General features: G+C 44.7%; 1 protein-coding gene across 1 annotated transcript; it reads right to left on the bottom strand.

Annotated features, from left to right (window-relative positions):
* Nucleotides 1-1,090: 1,090 nt before the first annotated feature.
* On the bottom strand, nt 1,091-22,470 carry LGI2 (leucine rich repeat LGI family member 2). Its single transcript, XM_075752385.1, has 8 exons — nt 22,212-22,470; nt 22,037-22,108; nt 19,072-19,143; nt 15,755-15,826; nt 15,117-15,188; nt 12,981-13,150; nt 7,647-7,811; nt 1,091-5,079 (listed from the first exon to the last, which is right to left on the bottom strand). The coding sequence occupies exons 1-8, from the start codon at nt 22,391-22,393 to the stop codon at nt 4,262-4,264; spliced, it is 1,623 nt and encodes a 540-aa protein (XP_075608500.1). The 5' UTR covers nt 22,394-22,470; the 3' UTR covers nt 1,091-4,261.
* Nucleotides 22,471-23,063: the final 593 nt, after the last annotated feature.

Genomic DNA, 23,063 nt, shown 5'->3' with positions numbered 1-23,063 from the left:
GAGTGGGACTCTTACAGCTGTGTCTTACACATCTGCCTTCAGCTTGACCTTTCAAAAAGACCCTGCTCTGCCTTCCTCTTGAAATTTGCAGAGTGACCATCCCCGCATTGCTCTTTGGGAATGCTTTTCTCTTAGTGTCTTGCTGTGACTTTCAAGGAGGAATAGAAACTTTCCGAGGAAGATTTGAAGGTGGTGGTAACGGGTGGAAAAAAAATGTTCACCAAGCAAGGGCAAAGAAACCAGGGGAGGGCAGGTGGGGAAATGGTGTTGGTTTGAAGCTGATGTTTGAGCTATGATGGAGTTTCAGTGAACCACACCACAAGGGCTGCTGACTCATAAAAAGGTGGAATACCCAAAAGGAAAGCAATGATCCCGGAGCAATTGCATCCCATTATGGGATGTCAGACATGTCTTTGATTGCACAAGCCTATAATTAGTTACAGAGAATTGCGCAGTTTCTGAAGAAAGAGGAGGAAACAAAAAGAATTATTCCCTGCGTTAGTGACTAGAAGGATCAGTGGATAATGCTCGAGGATGCTTTAAATAAAATGTATTCACCGTTGATAGATTTGTATTTATTTTTGAAATTTCAGAGTAAATGCCAATGATTCAGTAAAATTTAACAAATCTTAAGAGATCCCACAATGAAGATCTGAAAGCCTAGGGATTCATTTTAGGGTGTGGTTCCTATCCACTCTGCATGTAAGAAACCTGCTTAATTACCTTAAGTATCTTTGCAAAATTATTTCGAAAATTAAGATCTCTTGGTTTTGTGCTAAGAAAGAAAGGAAACAACTGAGTTTAACGTGAACCGAAAATCGTAGTAGTAGCTGCATTACATACTTGCTAACACTAGATGGGGTGTAAGGAAAGAGTGAAGGGGAAAGCCAGGGAACGGCAAAACCTTGGAGGTCCGAGCTACCTCAGGCACAGAAACTGAATTTAACTGAGCTGAGCACGGCTTCCTCCACGTTTCCAAAAGCCAAAACCGATCATAAATGGACAAGGACCTGTTCTTCCACTCTGTGCATCCCTCTGGCAGCGTGGATCTGCACAGTGTGGATATTTTAACACGCACGACGCACTGCTGTTAGTCTCATTAACTACATTTTATTCATATATTGAAAGAGTACATACATGTGTCAGTAGCATAGATTGCATCAGCTCCTCTTTACTAAAAAAAGCTCAATGTATATACAGCCTTAAAATGCTCCCACTATAGCTAGCACATTGTATTAAATCTATGCTTATACAAACTACTGTTCTTTACATGGTTGTATGTATTTTGGAATACATTAAAAATCACCAGGTGGCATGTTCTGTTACCCTTTCTCACTGTTCTGATGGTCTAACAGTTGCAATAAATTATGGATTTGCATAGTGCAATTTCTGTTACAGTATATAGGCCATGGAGACAAAACTGTTGTTGCATTTAGAAAGGCAGAAAGTATTTTTGATGCTTAGTGATTTCTGTTGTGATAGCTGCGTCCTGCAGCTTTTCTTTGGGAGCAGGAAGAGCAGAACAAGGCTTTTTTTGACACCCTGCCTTTGTTTAATCCTGTGAAATGTAACCTTTTCTTAATCAGCTGGTGCTTCCTGCCCACCCTCTTAGCTGCTTTGCCCTCCTGTGCACTAACTCAGCAGAAGAGGCTGGCCGGCGTCTGACTCCAGGCTCCTCCTGAAGCCGGGAGGGATACGGAGCTGGGCTTTCAGACCAACCAACACAGCTACACAGCAGATGTGGCAGCCTGCCCGCAGAATTCATTTCCCTCACTTTCTTCTGGTCCCGTGTGAATGAGCTAGACTCCTGTGGATCACTTTATCCTCTTGATTAAGCCTGTCTCTGCAGAGACCATTTTAATTTAATTCAACTTGATAGCCACGTCTCAAAATCCCCTTGTCTATCGAAACAGTACAATCTCCTGGTATTGGATACACAAGCCCTTTTCCTCCATCCTCTTCCTTCCCTTCAAGTAAAAAATGTCAAGATCCAATTTCTCTAAACTAGCTTTTAGCTGTTTGACTGATGCCCCTTGCGAGTGAATGGTACTAGCAGTGAGCCCTGAAAGAAAGCACTAGCATACCAAGAAACGCCCCTCCTTGGCAGAACACCTGACTCTACTGAAGCATGCATGCCAGACAGAAAAACAATAAATGCCTTCCTACAACACGGTTTAAAGAAACGTTGCTTGCCAGCCATACCCGTTTTAAAAAGTAAACTAGGTACACGATAAGAAATTGCATTCACTGGCAGACATACAAATCATCTCTTCATTTTGTCAATTTGTTAGCCTAATCCTAGGAGAGGTATTGCCAAAACCTGCTGCAGAGGGTTGGTTTGCATCTACTGGTCTGATTGAACCAATGGGACTGACACCGCATTGGGATTGGCAGAGTGCAATACTTCAGATGGCTGGATGGGCAAAGTTCCCAATGTCATTAAAAATAAAACCAGGATGAGCACCTCTATAGGAAAAAAATTAACATGTCATTTAAAACCAGAATAAAATTAGTTATGTCTCTGACAGTAATAATTTTATTTCATAGCAGTGAGGCAAAAGTTGGGGAAGGCTGTGATATTCCAGGTCACTGGTAGGTTATGACTCCTCATGGGAGTCCTTGTGTATAATCCTCTTCTGCAGCACTGCTCACGTCTTGGATGTCGGAAAGCCTGTGAGAACATCTCTATTTGTGACAATAGACCATGTTTAACATGTCCAGGGCAAAAACACAAAGCTCACTCAGCACAGAGGTGGTGAGATAGCCCTGAGTATGAAGGAATAAAGGACAGTTTCCTTTGCTCTGCCAGCTTTATGCAAAGCCTCCCTATTATCCAAGGCAGCAGCAGCAAGACATGATAAAACCACCTGATATGCTAAGTGGTATGACAACTTAAAGAAACATATTGTGTAAGTGAACAAACAAGGGCTCTGATACACAGCTGTGTTGGGTAAGGATGGTGGAGAGCCTTTCTGGCAAAATGGTCCCTGGCTGTTACCGCAACAGAGGCTCTGCGTGCCAGGACTGAATGCCTTAGTCTGTAGCCACCCAAAACAGCAATGTGGCATGGTCTGTTCACATCCTCCTGTTTAACTTTCAATGGTTTGGCAACCCAGTGAAAGCCTGGAACCACCGAGAGGAAAACCTTCTTCTTGGAGGTAGGGTTAGCTCTAGCCTGAAACAGATCCAGCTGCCTTGGTTTCAAAAGATTTGGTGATACCGAAGTCATATTTAAACCTCAGCCTGAAGGAGGATTCCCCAAATACAGCTTGCGATAACCAAACCTTGAATTTATTGCTTTTGAGCTGTGCTGGGGGGGAGAACGCTGGAGAATAAATCATGTCCTTGCGTACAGGCGAGCTACAGCACAGAGTACATGAATGTAGATGTGTGTTTCAGGCTAAGCTTAAGCTGTGCCTTCTAGTATGAGAGATCACAACAGGTTTACTTGTTAAAATAACCCAGAACCTACTGGGATCATCAGGAAGAGTATGAATTAGGGCAAAATGGGGTGAATTTCTGGAATATCTATTAAAACAGGAAGTGGATGGAATTTGTAGTTTGTTATTTTTTGTCTATGGTAACTTATTAAGATCTCACAGTCTAGAAGGGACATAACCTTCTTTTCCTGGCTACCTAGTTACTGTGGGCTGGGCTATGTGTTATGCACAAGTTGTTGCTGAACTAGTGAATAATGGGAAAAAAATGGCAATAGATTTTGACTTTCCCTTTAATCTACAATGAATTAAAATGATGCCTCAGACTTACTATAAACCACAAAGACAGATTTTTGAAGACAGACCTTAAGAAACCAAAGCAGTGTATTCTGGAACATCAGTGTTTGCTTTTACAATTCATCAGCAACCGTCAACTAGCTCTAATCTTAAAATCATTACTAACATGTTAGTTTAAGAGTCAAGATCATTTCTACGCTTTGTATGGCTTATTCTTCACTTTCTTTATGAGATGTTCAAGGTAGTTTTCTGGGTAAAATTTAGATCATTCTCTTAGATGTCAACATTAATCCTAATGCACTGCACTCTCCTCTGAATGACTACAGATTACAAAGTGTCTTTGAAAAAGGATAAAATGGACATGTCATGCAGTAACCAAGTAAATGCAATCCCCGATTAATATGCAAGTTTGAAAAGTTCGGAAAATGTCATCATACTCCACAGGTGCACCTTGTTTTTTGAAAGGTCTCTCTTTGTTTTGCTTGTGTATGAATGTCATTCCACATGAATTTCACTCCAGCAGCTTTTCATAAACTCAAGTCAATGATGATGTGTTCAAATATTTGAGTGTTTCCTTTAAAACTAGAGGCAAAGAAAAAATCTCTTCGATCCGTTGACACAGCTGTGAAAGACCGTGGCGCTTGCACATAGATTTCTTTAAATAACATGAAGAGCTTCTTTTCACCATCCCACTGGTATATCTGGGAGAAGGTATAGTCACTTCCCAAGGCTAGGTAGTAATTGTTCTTGAAGGAGAAAGGCTGCAGCGTCATGGCTCCTCGGGATGGAAGAGCCTGTATCTCCACAAACTGTTTGCTATTCCATTTCATAACTCTGGAGTCACCAATGAATCTTGTGAGTGTGATGTACAGGTTATCTTGCATCCTGAAACTCTTCACAGCCAAGACATCTTCCATGTTGGGGATTTCACTGTGTGGGACAAACTTTTTGGAAGCTTTGTTCCACTGGAGTATAATGGGAACCTGGGAGCGGCTAGAGAGGATTAAATGTGATTTCCCATCTATATCGAGAAACTCAGCATCAGTGTCCCTGAACCACTCATGAAGGGACTGGTATGAGTAAAATCCTTTGTTATTCCACTTGTACACTGTTGACAAACCTGCTTTAGAGCTATCTGCTATCACAAAAAACATTTCACTGTCTATCTCAAAAAGCTCTATATCGTTTGGCTTGGAAATGCGAGATACTTCGATATCCTGGAATTTGACAAACTTTGTCCAGCTTTCATCGTACTTGTAAATGTGTGAGCCACCGAAGAGCTGTGCCACCACCACAAAGACTTGGTCACCAACCAGAATGGCTTTACATCCCACTATGGACTGACCTATTGCCCAAAGGAAAAAAAAAAAGCAAATATATTACCTCAGTACAAAGCACCTTTTAAACCACAGATATATCACCAAATCGCCCCACCCCTTTTTTTTAAATCTTCACCACCTCATAATTCTGTCTTTACTACATGCTGTCAGACTTTCTTTTCATACTTTTTTCTCTGCAATAACTGGAAAGATGACTTCCAGTGTTGGAAATGCCACACCCTCACGGTGTGCCAGTATGATGTACCCTAAAATGCTCATTCCTTTTTATCCAGAATACTTTTTCTTTGTTTGTTCAAACACATGACCCCTAATATCAAACCAATTATTTAAGCCAAATTTTATTATTCCAAAATAACAAGAGTTGTTATCTCATGACTCAGCAGGAATCTGAAATTCTCTTATTCTTGGAATGTCTATCTTTCCAGTTTAAGTAGAAGAATGAAATATAGTCGATTTTTCTTGCTCCAAGAGGGCCAGAGTCAGCTTTTTGATACTATAAATAGAAATATTGATGCATCTTTTAGATATATCACCTGACAGCAGAATGAAAAAGATAAATTAAACTCTGTTGTTTCTGTTAAGTCTCCTTGAGATTACATTAAACTAGAAATATTTAGGAATACTGCAGTTGCCAGATTAGATCAGATTGAGCTGTGGTCTGTTTTGGGAATATCAAGTCACTATACAAGATCCACATCAAGAAAGTAACAACTAGACTATTTACAAAAGGTTTTTTTTGGAAGAAGAGAGGAATTCCTCTCTGAAACATACAGTTTAAGTAGAAGGGCATCTGCACCCACTCTTCTATGCACGGTCACAGTCACTGCAGGAGACTCGCCCTGGCATCTCTGCTGGCCCCCTACCCATAGATGTTTCACAGCCAGCCTGGGATGATCTACCGCCCTTCCAGGGCAGGAGGGGTGGGATTCATCTCAGGTACTGTAAGATATCTGTAGCGTAGTCACAGATGTTTGAGCTGATCATCCAGGCTCTTTCTAGTCTAACTGAGTCAAAAAGCACTCTAGAAAAGATTTCACCTGGCCTGTAGACGTCTCCTGCAGAGGATAGCAACACCTATCCTCTGCATGTTGACTCTAAAGGCAATCACGACAACTACTTCAGGTGTTGTAAAGGGCTAAATTTGGCCATCTGAATGCCAAGCATATCGTTAGCAATGAAACTCCTCATGGAGCGCATAGCCAGCTCCTGAGCTCTACAAAACACTCTTTAGGCTCCACAAAAGGCTCTTTACCTGCCTGTGTCCCTTGGCAAAAGTCTCATTCACATTTCAGAGTCCAGAGCTTAAGCTTGGGCATTCCAGGAACACAGGACAGTCGTTCGAGAAATGAGCCTTGGCGTGCATGCTGGGTGTGGAGCTAGGACACAAGTCCCCAGCAGAAATGTCTCCTAATCGTGTCATTCACAGGAAGATGAAATACATCCAGAAAACAGCTGTCTTTGCAAATGACCTAAACTCTCAATTTCCAGAGCTTTTCTAGAGTTCTGCTAGTTCTCTTTGGGCCATTGACTTCTCAGTTTACATCCTCTGGTACATATTTCCCCCAAGCTAAAAAAAACACAATGAAACCTGAAAACCCCAAATTTTTCATTTCCAAAATTTCCTAACAAAGCATTAGCATCTTGTAAACTTTCACTAGTGTCACACACAGTTGATCTGAGGAGGTAGGTGCTTGCTGCCTTTGTAGACTTCCCACAACACCAGATGAGGATGCTCTTCGTTTCCCAAAATGTAAGGTAAAAAATAATCTATCACACATAACAAGGAAGAGGAGGGAAGGATGCTGCATGGATAGATGTAGCTCCTGAAAGCTCAAACCCAGTAGCTTGGAATAGTTGGGAAATTGGGCAGCATGTAAAAGCTCTAAAGACTCTGTCCCTGCTGTCATGGTGTGACTGAACTCTGTATAGCACCATGAGTGTTGGTTAGTGAGAGAATGGTTGTTAACATTAGAAAATCTCCTGGCATCCACATGAGCTTTTTATTTGATGGGGAATCTAATTTAGCATTTTTGTAAATGGAAAGTAAATGTGAAAGCTTTACAGCACATCACTTTAGGTAACAACCACAGTTTAAATATTCCTATGTCATCTTCAGCTGTGAAACACGCTTTCCTGGCCAGCCTACCATAGATGCATCCTTCAGACCTATTTCCTTCTACATGCAATACAGTATTTTTATGTTCTATTTTGCAGGCACTTTGGCGAAAGTGAGGGGTCTTTCAGCCTATACTTTAACTAGCAGTGTGATTCAGGCAGTGAGTGTCTAAGCGGGGCCACGGTGTGACATTCACAGCAAGTCTTTGTGCCTTCAGAACAATCTACAAGGTCAGACAAAAAAAGCCTAGTTTGTGTGCTACAGCAAGGTTAAAAGCGCATGTATTAACAAGACGCACCACTCCATGAAGTCACTCGTGTCCAAACATTACGCACTTTGATCTGCAGATTTCAGTAGAGATTCAGAACAAAAACCATCAGCTAGTCCCACCTACGAATCTTGTCCTTGTGAAACACCAACAGTTCATCAATGACTGGAATCCCAGTGTTCATATACCTGTGATATTGTCATAACTCCTGAAATTCATTTCAATGTGATCCCACTCCAGCACCATGCAGTTCTCCATGCTGGGCTGTGCAATGGCTACGAACACATCATTCTTTGAGTTGAACGTATCCACTGAAACTGACTGGTAGGGCAAAATCTGGTGAACAACAAAATCTAGAAACATATTTACAACAATTAGGATACATCCTTGCTGGAAACACAGATTAAGTGGTTGCTGATTGTAACCATTAACACTGAAAAATGAGTTAAATAATACTCTGGATTTTGTATAACACTAGCATGGAAGTGTCAGTGCTCACGTCAGGCATGCAGCAACAGGGGAAAGCTTCTCCTGCTTTAGGCTTCATAAACTGTCCTCTAGAAATACAGTTGCCAAGGAGATCAAATAGGTAAATAGTGGCAGAAATCAGATTTTCCAGCTAGGCTGGCTGGTATCAATGAAATCAGGATATCAAGAGAGAAGTCTCTTTCCCCACAGCTGGAAGTTGCTTTCCCGTCAAGTGAAATGGCCTTGCTAGAATCACTTTCAAGCTGAGAGACAGCAACTTCCAGCTGAAGTCCAATAACTTCTTAAGTCATGCAAATTTAATCACTAGCAATTTGTGTTATGCTAAACCAGGCAGAAAGTGAAATGATAATCTGAAGTTTGCCTGGGGATAACCCCATTTCGCCTAGACCATAGACAAAATGGTGTAATCAAAAACTCAGTTAACATAACGTTTTATGGGGCATTGTAAAGTAGTTTAGGCATAAAATATAACCAACCTGCAAATCACTATCCAGTGGAAAACTTGTTCTAGATACTAAGACTGAGGAGTTGGAGCAACCCGTAAAGACTAAGAATGTAACTCCAAAATTGAAGATTTCTTCTCAAAATACAAGTGCCTTTGTAAATTTAACTCTGAAGTTAACCCTGGGCTAAGTCAGCAGTCAGCACAGAGCCGATCTGGGGCAAAGCGAGGAGACTTGGGTCTGAATTTGATCTTGGGCAAGGTCATTATTATCAGAAAGAGAAATTAGTATAGCAGACCTGACAAAGAAAGCCAGCACTTGGGTCTCGAACGTGGCAGAAGGCCAGCACTGAAGTGATGTATGGATATAGATATATAGAAAAGGAAATGCATCTTCCACTACAATGGAGTTTCTCTGCAGAACCACGCACTGCTCTGTTCCAAGCTGTATTTGCTAGATGCTTTCACCATGCACTCCTGCGTTGGAAGGGCCTGAGCATCCAGGGATTTTGGTGAAATGGTAATTAAGTCCTCACTCGAATCCCTCATTTTAGTGCATTATGAAATAATTGTTTTTGAATGAAGAACTATCTGTCTCTGCATGCTTGAAAGCCTTGCCCTTGAGGAGTTACACTTCTGGAGAATAAAGATAGATGACTACCATTAAACAAATAGAGCAGATTCTACAGCTGCGAAAGAAATGACAGTCTCTATTCTTCGAGGGACTACTATAAATAGAGTTTGGGCTTGATTCATAAATGCTGGTAGGAAAACAAGAAAGTTATCTTCATTCTCACTGGGAAAATACTGGAGAAAACTGACACTGAAGTATGCAAAAAGTAAAAGTAAGTGATAAATCATGAAAGGTAGCTAAGGGTAGAACAATAGCAGATACAGTCACAGAAAATCAAATTATTTTTTAAATCTTGAGGAAAAAAACCCTCCAAAAATCTAAAGCTGAAAAAGACATCTCTTGAAATCTGAACAGTTGTGAAACACTTCGAGGGAATCTGTGAATTAAAACAAACCAGTCTGTGTGTTAAAACCCACTGCTCATTCAGAAGCTCATGCAGTGTTAACACAGCTATTTTTACTTGTACCTGTCATTGGGCTCTTTATGTCACTGGATGAGTAAAAATGGGTAACAAAATCAGTCATAATCAGTAAAAACCAAAAAATGTCATTTATAGCACCAGTTGGAAATACTAGACTCTAATGTGGAACTGGGTTACACTGTAAAGAGATGCTGCCACATTAGGCTTGCCAAAAATTTAGGTCTTGGGGGCTCAATTTAGTTTTGCAGGCAGGTCCACATGCCTTGCTTTAACGCTAGAAAGACCTTGTAAATACAGGGTTTCACAACACCTTTCTCTTTTAAGCTGGAACAGCCTACTCAGGAGAGGGAAGGGGACGCGGGCCTCACTTCCCCCATGCTGCTGGCTGCACAGGCGGTCACTCTCTTCCTCTCACCCTGATGCACAGTTTTACTCTCCCTGTCTCAGGACACGTGGTTTTAATGCTGCTTTCTGCCAGCTGAGGGCTGGGGTGGTCTCCCCATCCTCCAGCCGCCTGCTTCGCCTCTGCTCCTTTGGCTGTTGAACTGGTGTGAGCCGTCATGGATGAGGGACCCAACACTGCTGCTGTTGGGCTGACTTCCCTCCCGGCAGCTGCTTCTCTGGCTGATCCCAGCACACAGGAGTGCCAATGCTGGCAGAGCAGCCAGGGAGCATGCGGGGAACACTGGAGGTCACCAAAGAGAAAGTGGAACTAGATAATCTTTGAGGTCCCTTCCAACCCAAACCATTCTATGACCTGTTTGGGCAGCAGCTCCTAAACTGCATCCTGCGACTCGGCTGCCAGTTGGTCCCCCTGTCCTCATGGCCCTTCTTCCCAGCAGTGGAGACTTCCACTCCAGGTGAGGCTAGCTGGGGGTGCCGTCAGGGAGCGTTAGCCATCCCTTCCCATCTCTCCCCATGGTGGCACGGGAGTGAGTATGGAGCAGGTAACTCTTAATTTGCAAACTACCTTCCTTCCAGCCAGCGGGGAGGGGACCACCTCCAGAAGGCAGCCTCAGCTAAGTAAAGACAGAAAACACCAAGCTTCTGAAGCTTGGCGAGATGATCCTTGCTGGCAGGTCTGGGCAAAGCAGGTCCCAGGCACGCACACAGCCTGTTTCCAGTGACTGTGGGAGTGCGAGGCCTGTTTTCCAGTCTCCTGAAAGTGCGTGCACATTCCCCTGCCATGCTTACAGCTACAGCACAGCCTCCTCGCAGACTCTTGCGGGAGAAAGACAAGAAACAAAGTGAAACGGCTTAACCCGCTTCCACGATGCAAGCTGTGAGAAATGGAAAAGAGATGCTATCACAAAAAGAGTTAAAAGTGCAGATCACCAACGGTCTAAATCATTTTGTTCTCTGGCTTTTTTTTTTTTTTTAATTTGGCAGCACGTCTCTCCTCCCATTACCATTGTAGCAGTTCAGCGGATGCAATGAACTGATGGAGCTGCCAAGATGTACATTTTACCAAGCAACTGCTTTGTTACCTCATCCTACATCCAGTCACAGAGTACCAGAGACCACAAATGATGGAAAGTCTGATCATGCCTGGCAAAGGAGGGAAACATGATACTAGAGACTAACATGAATGAAAGAGGTTTGCCGAGCACTGCCCATCACCGAGTGGGAAAGGAGGACACACCTACAGGCTATGTTGCTTTACTTCAGAACGTGGTACAAGCCTGAGCTTGTGATTAACCAGTCCTCAGGGAATGAATATGGGCATATTTACACTCCCTTTGGATCTGGGGGAGGCAAAGGCAGAGAAGGAGAAAGCAGCTGTGGCCTGACGCCACAGACTACCGAGGCCACCGGAGCGTTACAGCTCGAGCAAGGCAGCTTCAGTGCAGGGGACATGGTGCTGTCTCAAGGGTGACACATTCCTGAAGACTTGCATTTCTACTCATCTCTGGTTTGTCTCTTTTCTCTCTGGGTCATTTCTGCACACAGTCTGTCCCTCTCGGTCACTTTGTAAGGATGCCAGAGCTCCACGCCTTCTGCCCCCTCCACCTTCACCACGCACCGGAGCTCTGGGAAGCCTGCTGCTGCTGCCGCCAGGCCAGAGGGGTTAGGCACAGAGCCTTCCCTCACAGCAGCCAGAGAATGGTTTGAAAACATCCTTCACTATCTGAAGAGTGTATTACAGCTGTATGCTGCGCTGCGAGAGCACTTCTCTGATGGCATTTGAACAAATATTCAGCTGGGCAATCCTTGCACCACGTAATGCCTTAGCTCCCCAGCAAACTCTACAGCATGTGAAATTAGACTTATGCTTGGTGTAATTTCATTTACAGCAGACAAAGGGACTAACATTAGGGGTGAATTTTGCCTGTAGCAAGTTTATAGTTAGGTTTCTAGGTACAAAGAGATGACAGAGGGCAGGTAGGTTGGTATAGGTCTGAGGACCAGGTAGATAAGTCTTGTTCTCGCACACTGTTAGTGCAGTGCAATTGCTTAAACTAGATGATAGAAATGAAATAAAGCCTGATTTTACTTTGTACTTTCGCATCTCGGTGATTTGGCAGACACAGGAACATAACTTTGGTACCGTTCTAAGCTACATTGCTCTCCTGTTTTTGACATCCTTTCATGTGGCAGATAATTGCGCTTTACCTCTGCTGCTCTTCTGACATAGTTTTGAATTCTGAGTTAATTCTCTTTTCCTTTACACACAGCCCTTGGATTACCTTTCATACTTTGTCCTGTAACTTTATTTTACATTACTAGCAATCAACTTTTCTATTGTGTCTTAATGATGATGACTGCCTTGATGACAGATGAGAGCTCGAATGCTCTAATATTACTGTAGAGAAAAAAGGGAGAGTGCTGACATCATATACATGAAAGATGAAAAACAATACTTGCAGCTGATATTCTCAGTTACATGATGTGACTACATTTAAAGATAGGTAACTGCGGCTGTTCAGTCATAAAATATAAGCATAACCACATGCAAGTTTCTCTTCACTTCCTTCAGCATGCTTTACATTACCTAAAATAAAAATCAAGATCCTAAACAAGACAGTAGTCAGAATATTATTGGACATTTTTCTCCGACTTAATGGAGTTCCATGAAGACCTGCTGGCAGTATTGCCGCCACATTTGATGCTATTAAATTGTGGCCTATTGAATAAAGATAACAGATATAGCCACATTATTTGAACTTCTTTTCATTGCTTTCTGTGAAATACAGAGATTTTGGGAAGCTCATCTGCCATAACTATATGGCCTTATTCCACATAATAGAAAGCATTCTGTGATGAAAATTAAGTCACAAAGTGAGTCATAATCAAGTCTTTTGGCATATGAATAGTCAGAGCTCTTCTCCCATTATCACTTAATCCAAATAAAAACTCGCTACTTATTTTGGCTTCAAAATGTAATTTTCCCATTTTATGCTTGTTCTAGTACTCCAAGTGCTTTGTATGTAACCCTTTCCTCCCCCCAGGTCATGTTCACAGAAGCAAAAGGGTATAGTCTAAACTTCTGATATTTAACCATTTGTAGTGTGCTTAGAAATATACATTCTGAATACCTGTAGTGGTGCATTCATAATCAAAACTTGTCACATCATTTAACTTCTTATCCTGATATTCTGCTGGACCAATACACAGGACATCAGAAACAGTGGAATTTGTCATCTTTAACCACAAAAACAACCACTTGGCTTTGCAGTCACACTCAAATTTATTTCCCCTTAAATCTCTAAAAAACACACAGAAATAAACATATTTGAAAAGGTTGATAGCAATATGAATACTACAGAATTGTTATCACCTTGACATACTGAATTTAAAAATATCTGAGTAGCCTTGAATTGGTTTTGAACTGAGAACAGGGAAGTTTCTTAAGTTTTATTTCGACTCTCTTCCTATGAGTAAGTTTTGACTTTCCTTCACTGAGGCATTGTCCTTGGAAAAACTGTTTCAATCTAGGAAATATGCCCACGTATAATCTTACTAATAGAGCACTGTGATTCACCTGTAAAGTCACTCATGTTTGTAAGTTTTCATAGGATTAGGACTATAATGTAATAAATCCTGACAGTGTGGTTGTCTGCTGCAAGCCTCCTTCCCACCATCTACACAGATAAATCCCATTCCTTCACTAAACCACTCCAGTACCGCTGTCTGACGGAGCGGCCTTGCTGGTACCATTTCTGTGTTACATTAAAATACAGATGTAAGGCTCGTATTTTTAGAGTCACTGCTGATGTGGAGTCAATTTAACCTACCCCTACTAATGTATGTGTAATTTCAACACTGTACCTGGTTTTCAATCCCTTGGCAATTTCTGTGGCTTACAATTATACTTTGCTATTTGGGAGAGCCAAGCCAAAAATAGGGGAAGCTGACTAGCAGCTTGGGTGGGAGCGTCGATCTGCTTGAGGGTAGGAAGGCTCTGCAGAGGGATCTGGACAGGCTGGCTGGATGGGCCGAGGCCAATTGTGTGAGGTTCAACAAGGCCAAGTGCTGGGTCCTGCCCTTGGGTCACAACAACCCCATGCAACACTACAGGCCTGGGGAAAGGTGGCTGGAAAGCTGCCTGGTGGAAAAGGACCTGGGGGTGTTGGTTGACAGCCAGCTGAATATGAGCCAGCAGTGTGCCCAGGTGGCCAAGAAGGCCACTGGTATCCTGGCTTGTATCAAAGAGTGTGGCCAACAGGACTAGGGAAGTGATCGTCCCCTGTACTCAGCACTGGTGAGGCCACACCTCAAGGACTGTGTTCAGTTTTGGGTCCCTCACTACAAGAAAGACATTGAGGTGCTGGAGCGTGTCCAGAGAAGGGCAACGAAGCTGGTGAAGGGTCTAGAGCACAAGTCTGATGAGGAGCAGCTGAGGGAACTGGGGTTGTTTAGCCTGGAGAAAAGGAGGCTGAGGGGAGACGTTCTCGCTCTCTACAACTACCCAAAAGGAGGTTGTAGCCAGGTGGGTGTTGGTCTCTTCTCCCAAGTAACAAGTGACAGGACAAGAGGAAACGGCCCCAAGTTGCACCAGGAAAGGTTTAGGAATATTAGGAAAAATTTCTTCACCAAAAGGGTTATCAAGCACTGCACCAGGCTGCCCAGGGAAGTGGTTGAGTCCCCATCCCTGGAGGTATTTAAAAGCCACGTAGATGTGGTGCTTAGGGACATGGTTTAGTGGTGGACTTGGCAGTGCGAGGTTAACAGTTGGACTTGATGATCTTAATGGTCTTTTCCAACCTAAACAATTCTATGATTCTATGAATTGGTTATACAAGAAAACACTGGTAGTAAGTCAGCAATGTGCTACAGCTGCACGAAAACAAGAAAAAAAAGCATTTTTTTTTAATGAATGCCTTTTACTAAAATAATCTCAGGGAATATATGCAACAGTAACAGGAAAAAATGTTCAGCAAAACTGTAGTTTTAAAATTCATTGTCTCCCTTTCCCTAAAAAACAATTTATATGAAACATCAGAAAGAAGTACAATAATGCAAGCTAAGTACAGCATCACAAGAAGCAACAGTTATTTACGAAATTGCAGTTATTTTAGAGGAGTCTACCAAGCAAACAATTTTAAAATGAGAAAAGCTAGAATAACAAAATGCCTACTTCTTTTCTGTGCACCACACAAACCCAGAACATAAAACTCAGAGTAAAGGAGGGACAGAAGCAGGCAGTCAATAGAAAGAGTCTCATTACTTACAGTTCAATTAAAGAATCTAAATCACTGAAGACATCCCTTGGCAGAGCTTTGAGATGGTTATTGGCCAAAGAACTAGAAAAGAAAGTTAGAGCTTAGTATCATTGCTGTCTCTTGTCTGGCTGACTCTTACTAAGTCTAAGCAACTTTCTGCTACTATCCAGCCACTGGCATCGTTAATAGTTACTAGGAACAGGCACATATTAATTATTCTTATTGAAGAATGGTGATTGCTAGAAGCTGACGTAAGTAAAATTTATTAAATTAATTAATTTTTTTTATTGCCCAAGTGAAACGTAACATACAGAGCAATCACTGAGCGCGCTGAACAGAAACAGGAATGTTAATCACCAGTGGGCAGTGTGACGGTGGTACTGGTGCAGCATCCACAGGTCACAGCTGCACCCCAGCACGAGCTGTGAGTGTCCCCAGGCAGCTGGACACGGCGCAGTGCTGCCCCAGCAGGACCTTTTTAAAAGCCATTTTTTAATTTGTGGAAGGCACATTACTGACAGCCAGAAGAAGCTGACGCATGGAGGGGAAGGGAGGTGGGAGGTTTTCTACGTGGCAGGAAAACCAGCGGTCCCCCAGAAGAGTTTTGTTCAAGTACAAATTACTCTACCAAGTGTTAAATAACTTACAGGTGAGTCAGGTCTCGAAGGCCACGAAATGCATTTCTTGAAATGGTTTCAATTTTGTTTCCTTCAATGAATCTAAGCAAAAAAATAAATATTTTAAAAGACTTTAATTAGCAGTATTATTATCATCACCAGTGCTTTAACCTATGGTCTCCAAATTCAGCAGGTTCCTGGGTCGCCCCTTCAGACTTAAAGGTGGGGAAGTCTCGGTGGAGCTGCTCACATTCCCTTTTCCCCTTTCCTTGGGTGGACCATGAGGAACAATGCAGGTACCGGGCAGCACAAGGGAGAGCGTGTGACACAAATATCCAGCAGAAGGGGAACAAAATGAACAAAGCAAAAACCATTATTCCTCGGTGGTTAATCCTCTCAGGGTTGTTATGTGAGGCAAGAGATTGTGTAGGAGAGGCCTTCGAGATGGACTTCAGAAGCTAAAGTCCTACCTTCCTCTCATGAATTGCCTACATTTTAAAACCACGGGACAGCACAGCAGCGCTGGGGCTGCCCCGGCTGCAGATGGACGTTCTGATGGGGAGGTCCCGTGGCTGCAAGCACAGTGCCACCTCCACACCCACACAGCCCTGACGGGAACTGCGGCTACATACTGGTAGACATCTGAAGTCTGCATAAATGGCAAGACCGCTGCCTTGTTTTTCTTCTCACTGCCACAGCTCAGCTCTCTCCAGCCAGGACACCACCTCTGCAGGGTGCCCAGCTGCACACAAGTCACGGCCCCGTGTGCTGGGGGAATAATTACAGGCACGTATCGATTCCAGGAGCATGCCGCTCCTCTTGACTGCATGTCAGCATTTAAAGAAAGAGCTGATATTTGAGCATCTTGACCCACAAGCATTTGAGGACACATCCCTAAATACACCATCAGCCCTGCAAAGCGATTGCTGCCAGGTGGCCATCAAGATATTGCACGGTACAGCTGTACCTGGATGAAGACAACTGCATGCTGACTTTATAAAATGTTTTATGGGATAAAAGTGTCTCCCTTCCTTCATCCTTGTTTGACTTCCAGGAAAATAAAGGAAAAATGCTATGAGCCAAGGTCTGTTCTCAAGAGAGTCAAGATGGGGATGCAGGAGATGACAAGTGGTCTGGGTTCTGCAGTTTAGATATAGCCAAAATCCTTCATGAAGTGACCGGGACCCTGACTGCATGCAAAGGGTGCGGATGAGAAAGCGTTGTGTCTGCGCGGGGGTTGTCAGAAGAGTCAGCCGTACTCCGTTACAAGGCTGTCTGGGGACACGAATTCAATCCGCAGAGCAGAGAGCCAAACTGCCTCCTGACACCCTCACTGGCACCTGGCATCCCCGCACAGTGCCAGCTCACCGGTCCCTGCAAATAAACGCGACTGCAGCGAGACAATGCAAATTTGGGCTGGGACTCAGTAATTTGCTGGATTTCTGAGTCACCAAACCTGGCCTCGAAGAGATGCTACCCTGGGAACGCGACTCTGATCACCAGCAAAAGTCCCGTCTTTATCAGACCCGTCTTATCTAGACTCTGTACATGGAGCCAGTTAGTTTAAGGGTGCATTGAACACCACTATCAGTGCTGCAAGTGCAGCAGGACACAGATATATATGTATATAGAGAGAGATATATAGGTATTTGCTGTGGGTGCTCCCCAGCTGCTCTTCATCTGGAGACTTTGCTTTGCACACAAAGAAACTCGTCATTCTGGTTTGTCATTTTTCTTATTCTCCATAAGGTCTGATCACTGGTAACTGAGACAGGAGTTATTGAAGCTGTAATGGTGTTACCAGCTGCAGGGCCAAAGAAAACCCTAAAGAAAGGCCACTCACACCTAGTCCCCAAACGGTGGAGGTGCGATTTGCTGGGAAGAGGAAGAACTCTGTGGACTTGGCAGGGAGGGTGACCACAACCATTAACTGAGACCACTTGTTCGGCTGCTGCTAAAGGACACTGAAACTCTAAGGCTTTACCAGTCTTCACTCTGCTCCCCGGTTTGCAGCTGCCAACCAGGGACAGAGACTTTCCCTTTGACCAGCTGAGGAGGGGCAGGATTTTCTTCTTTTAGACAGGGGTCTGGCTGCAGTCACCAACACAACTGCTACGACTTCATATGCTGCTGGGACAAGCTCCACATTAGACTCACCAGCGCTTGAAAGCAAGTCATTAATTAAACAACATACGAATGTTTTTCTTCCTTTTTGCAGACATTCTGCAAATTACTTTTTTTCCTGTAGACATATGGAAAAGAGAGTGAGTATATAACTCACTATCGCTGAAATATCCAGATGTAGCTGAATCCTGGATTTCAGCATATACCATTTACCATTATCCTCTATTTCTTGGTCTGCAAATTCCATTGTTGGCTGCTCCGCACGGAGCAGACTAGTAGTCCTGAGTGTACCCCACCTTAATACCTGCTTGCCTGCAAGACTTTAGCAAGAATCAGTTTTGTGAGTACTGGTTTTCCTTTTAAAAAAAGACAGAAATGTTTTCCACAGCCACCTTTCGGCACAGGAAGGTGGGTGGAAAGATGAATTTTTTTCAGATCATATTCAGAGTTTCAAACATACCAGCTCGTGTCCAGTAACACAGAGAAATGGCAGTCCTTTGGAGTATGAAGTGAGGACAACCTGGTACCAGGGCTAATACTTTTTTTAAAAGAAAAAAAGGTGACCTAAAAAAAAAAAAAAAAGATCGGGAAATGAAGGTAATGTAAAAATCAACGAAGAAATGAACTGAGTAAAGAAAAGGAAAGTTAAATAAATTTAAATAATTATATAGATAATTACAATAATTTATATGAAATATATTTATATATTCATATATTTATAATTATTTATAATATAAAGATAAATGCCACAGGCATTAAGTAGGCTATCAGAACAAAGACAAAGTTGAAGAGGAAAGTTTAGGGAAAGAGAGCGGGCAATCAGGGCTGTTCTGGGCAGTACACGGACACTCTGCACCTCCTCTTCAGGCTGCCAGCAGGCCAGAAGAGACTCTCCCACCTCTTTCCTGAGGTTCAAAACCCCTTGACAATGCTGGCACTGTTCTGGAAAGCCCAGGCCAGCTCTTGCTCAGCAACGTTTTTGTGGTGTACTGGAATTGCAGAGCCACCTTGCATTCACGGCATATTTTAAAAATCCACTACAACCTCTGAAAAATGGTGAGCCATCGTAAGGGACATGTGCACAGGAGTGGAACATAAATCCCTCATCTCCCCTGCTCCTGGGAATCACAGTAAAGACTAAGACTCCACGGCAGGAGTCTTGGCAACTTATGAAAACATCTTGATTTATAAGGACAGGGGAAGACATAAAATATCAAACTTACAGGTATTCTAGATGGAAAAGACCAGCAAAGGCATCATCTCGTATAACAGTGAAGGAGTTGGAGTTCAGCAAGCTGAAAATGGAGAGCAGGCATTAGGAAAGCACATTAAAACCTGACACACTGGATTGTGCCCATTGTGTTTATTGCCCATGACCAAACTAATCTTACTGACTCGAGCCCATATTGCCCCACCAATGCAGCACACATAAAATACTGTGGAATGGTCTATAAAAAAAAAAAAAAAATAAATCAAAGGCATAATGTGATGCTAGTTAGCGTCCGCTATTCCCCAGGAAAAATGTTCGCTGTGCCATTCACCTTGGTTAAATGCTACCTGGCCCTCAACTCTCTGGTCCCTGGGGCAGAGAGTCTTTAGAGGCCTTAGCTATCCACAGAGGGCAGGTCTGCTGAGTGTGGACCCCAGTTGCCCACCACCCCTCCAACCACACTGAAAATTTTCAAGAGACCATCTCAGCACCACTCCTGAGCTCCCAGAAAGGGGGGGGGCCCTTTCATACAAGCACCAGCTCTCATTTATGCAGTCTCGGTGGATCAGCGTTCACACGTTCTGTGCTCCCAGGTGGATGCTCCAAGCCTGACCTGCAGACAGGCTACAGCCCGTGGCATGAGAGGACAGCACACCGTTCCTGCCGCCGGTTTGTCAACTGAAAATGCAGACATGCGCAAACAACAAGAGACAGAGCCCTGCTACGCTTGCAAAGCAAAACCCTGTGTGCACGGGCAGCAAGGAACAGCGGCAGTGCTGCCTGCTCCTCCCGCGTGAACGTCGGGGACAAAACGGGTTAGAGCTGTGCTGGAGCGGCTGTCACCTGAGCCAGGGCAAGGCGGTCAGGGAGAAGGATGCTACGGAACGGCTTTGCCAGCAAAGTTCGTTCTTTGCTGTATCAAAGCACAACAATCTCCAGTGTTGATGTTCAAAAGCACAGATAAGAGATCTCCTTTTAAGAAAATAGCAAAACTTCTAATTCAGTCCAAAAATGAAACGCTACTCAGAAGAAATAATTTTTGGAAAATCTCAGAATTTTCTGCTACAAGTCAATATGTCTGCACTAATTGCTTTAGTAGAGTAACTTATTAATCCTTGGGTTTTATGGTTTTAGGCATTCCACTAAAATTAATTTAGAAGACTAATGAACATGAAATGCAAACTTTCCCTGTGATCCTTGGTTATTATGCTAATACTGGACAAATCCTCCTTAAATTATCCCAAAGAAATCTGACAAAGACGCAGACCGCCATCGAAAATAAATCTTCGTGTTACTATTTTACTATGGCCACTGCCACAGAAGACACAGTCCTGAGGTACCCGAGTGCTCAATTATGCATGTATCTCTTTTGTCATCTAACCATTCTTTTTTTCTCACGTTTGAAGGGAAAAGTCACAAATTACAACAACCAACGAAACTCATCAGGGCCCAAGGTGGCGGTGGTGACAAACTCCTCTCGCTCCTGCGTCTGATCTACCGCATAAAGTGACACGGGCAACTTCTGACTTTCTCAACAACTGGCCTCTGTCCCACCACCCCATACCCCCCCCCCCCCCAATATTTCCTCCTGGAAATCTGCAACAGCCAAGGAAAAGGGATAACTTTCATCTGCTCTTCCTCTCTCTTCCCAGTACCACTGTCCAGAACAAGCCAAATTGTCCCCATCTCTACTTTTCCACCCACAGTTTTTCTGAACCCACCCTTGGATTCATCCCTTTCCTCCCCAGCGGGCACAGGTCTGCCCTTGCCTGGCCCCCAAGTCCCACAAAAACTTGGGTTTGGGACTGGTGCCACGCTAAAGAAGGTGAAAGCCTCCACCCCTTGCTTCGCCTGCTTCCCCCCAGCATCTTCCATGGGGTGCTGCTCCTCCCAAATAGCAAGACAGGCCTTTGAGAATGAGGTGGGGTGCCTGAGGAGAGGAGGTCAGCCATCATGCTACCAAATGCTTTTAGGGACTATCTCTTGCTAAGCCCAATTTTAACATCTAGCTCTGTGGCAAGCGCTTAGCCTGGGTTTCTGGCATGCCTTGCATCTTTTTGCCGAATTTTTCTTTGCAGCGTGTCTTTGCTTTGGAGGTAACCCAGTCCTTACAGGAGGAGGCGCGGAGGGTCTGCTTGGTATTGGGCGTTACAGGCAGGCTGCACTGGGCTAGCCAGGGCACAGGCAGCGTCACGGCTTCTCTGCAGACAACCAGAGAAACAAGTATCCGGGCTCCCCAGGAGGGTTGTACCGCACCTCATATCTCCGTGCTTTTGCTGCTACTGCCTCCCAGGACAGCTAAATGAAAGCAAGTTTGGGTAAGCTACCGGAGCTGCAGGCACACACCTGACTGCAACACGGGCACAACCAAGCGATTTGCCCGAGGTTAGGAAGAAGGGAGGGCTGTGGAGTGCTGGGAACTGGACCACTGCTCCCTGGGACAGAGGACCACCCTGCCTGTAGGTCCATCAGGTCAGAAGGCATCCAAGGGGCCACCCTCCAAGTCAGATGCTGAAGCACAGAGTCATCCTGCAGACAGCACCAGCATTTCACACACAGAGAGGCTTTCCTCTGAGGTGTGTCCCAGCAGCCTCTGCTCGCCCCCCGTCACGCCTGCAGCATCCCAAAGGCAATGGGAGACTCGCGGGCACAAAGTGAGCACGAGTGAGAGCCACCATACGAGTCCAGGGGGAAAACTCTGCCCTAAACTTATTAAAGCTGTTTTTTTTTAAAAACAAAGGAACTTAGGGCATCAAAAAACATTTTGTCCTCCTTCAGTAACTAAATACACGTTTTATGAAGTGGTTTATGGGCAGAAAATGCATTCCTCTGTTATGAAACAGCAGCTGTATCAGCCGGGCTGCACAAGCTGGGGATTTACCCATTACCTCCCTTTCTGCAAGGGCACCCGCAACTCTATTTAGGAGGGACGGGCAAAGTGCTAATTGGCCGCTGGGTTTTTTCAGTGCCATACTTACAGCAGCTGCAGGGAGGGCAGGTGGGAAAACATCCTGTCCTTCACTTCGGAGAAGGTCCCGTTTACCAGGCTCCTGGAAAAAGAGAAGTCACCCGTCAAGCGGGACCGTCCCGCACCCCCCTCCCTCCCCCCGTCCTCCCGGCCCCGCGCAGCCCCCCGCAGCCCCCCGCACTCACAAGGAGCCCAGGCCGGCGGGCAGGCTGCGCGGCGCCCCCGCCGCCCCCACGCACAGCGCCGACTCCCGCCAGCAGCTGCAGGGCGGCGCGCAGCGCGGCGGCCTCCGCGGAGCGGCCGGCGACGGCAGGAGCAGCATCGCGGTGGCGGCGCAGAGAGCCAACAGCCGCAGCGGGCCCGCCATACCGGCGCCGCCGCTGCCCGCCGGCCGGCGGCCGCTCCCCGCCGCCTCCCGCGCCCTGACATCAGCGCGGCGCCGCCCCGCCGCTGCGCTGCGGGGCCGGGCCGGGGGCGGGCGGGGGGGGGGGGGGGTTGGGGGGGATGTCCCGCCGCCGGCGGCCGGGCGGTGCGAGGGGCGGTGCGAAGCGGGGGCCACCGCCGCCCTCCTGACTCCTAGTGATGCTGACCCAGAAATTAGGTATTTTCTTGGATGTTCCTGCAGAATCGCCAAAAAAAATGGGGGGGGTCAGCAAAATCACTTAACTTCAGGATGACTAGCTATGCAAGGGTTCAAAATTTACTTTAAAAATAAAATGGTACAACTTTCTCAGGGCAACGTGTGCTAATGGTTGAGCGCTGTCACTGGGATTTTCCTCCTAGCTAGCCTGAATTTTCTTAGGAAAATCTCATTCCCTATTAGTCATTATGGTATGAAATTGTATGAACTTTCCTAAGAGATATAAATATATATATATATATAGTATACTGCATAGTCATGCCTAAGTAAACATGACTAAAGGACCCCTTGCTCATTGCAAGGAGGAGGATGACAGCCCCCCCCCCGCCCCGATGAAAAAGGGATACTCCTGGACTACCGAGATAATACCAGCATCCTTAGTCCCCCTAACACCTCT

This window comes from Balearica regulorum, chromosome 4 (genome assembly GCF_011004875.1).
Source record: "Balearica regulorum gibbericeps isolate bBalReg1 chromosome 4, bBalReg1.pri, whole genome shotgun sequence".
NCBI lineage: Eukaryota > Metazoa > Chordata > Aves > Gruiformes > Gruidae > Balearica > Balearica regulorum.
The sequence above is the reverse complement of the archived record's forward strand: the minus strand, read 5'-3'. Positions and strand labels throughout refer to the sequence as shown.

Coding starts and splice junctions, on each gene's coding strand:
- LGI2 (XM_075752385.1), bottom strand. CDS start 22,393: ATGGCGGGCCCGCTGCGGCTGTTGGCTCTCTGCGCCGCCACCGCGATG. Junction 22,109..22,211: donor CCCGCCGGCCTGGGCTCCTT/GTGAGTGCGGGG, acceptor CTCTTTTTCCAG/GAGCCTGGTAAACGGGACCT. Junction 7,812..12,980: donor TTATGAATGCACCACTACAG/GTATTCAGAATG, acceptor ATATGTTTCTAG/ATTTTGTTGTTCACCAGATT.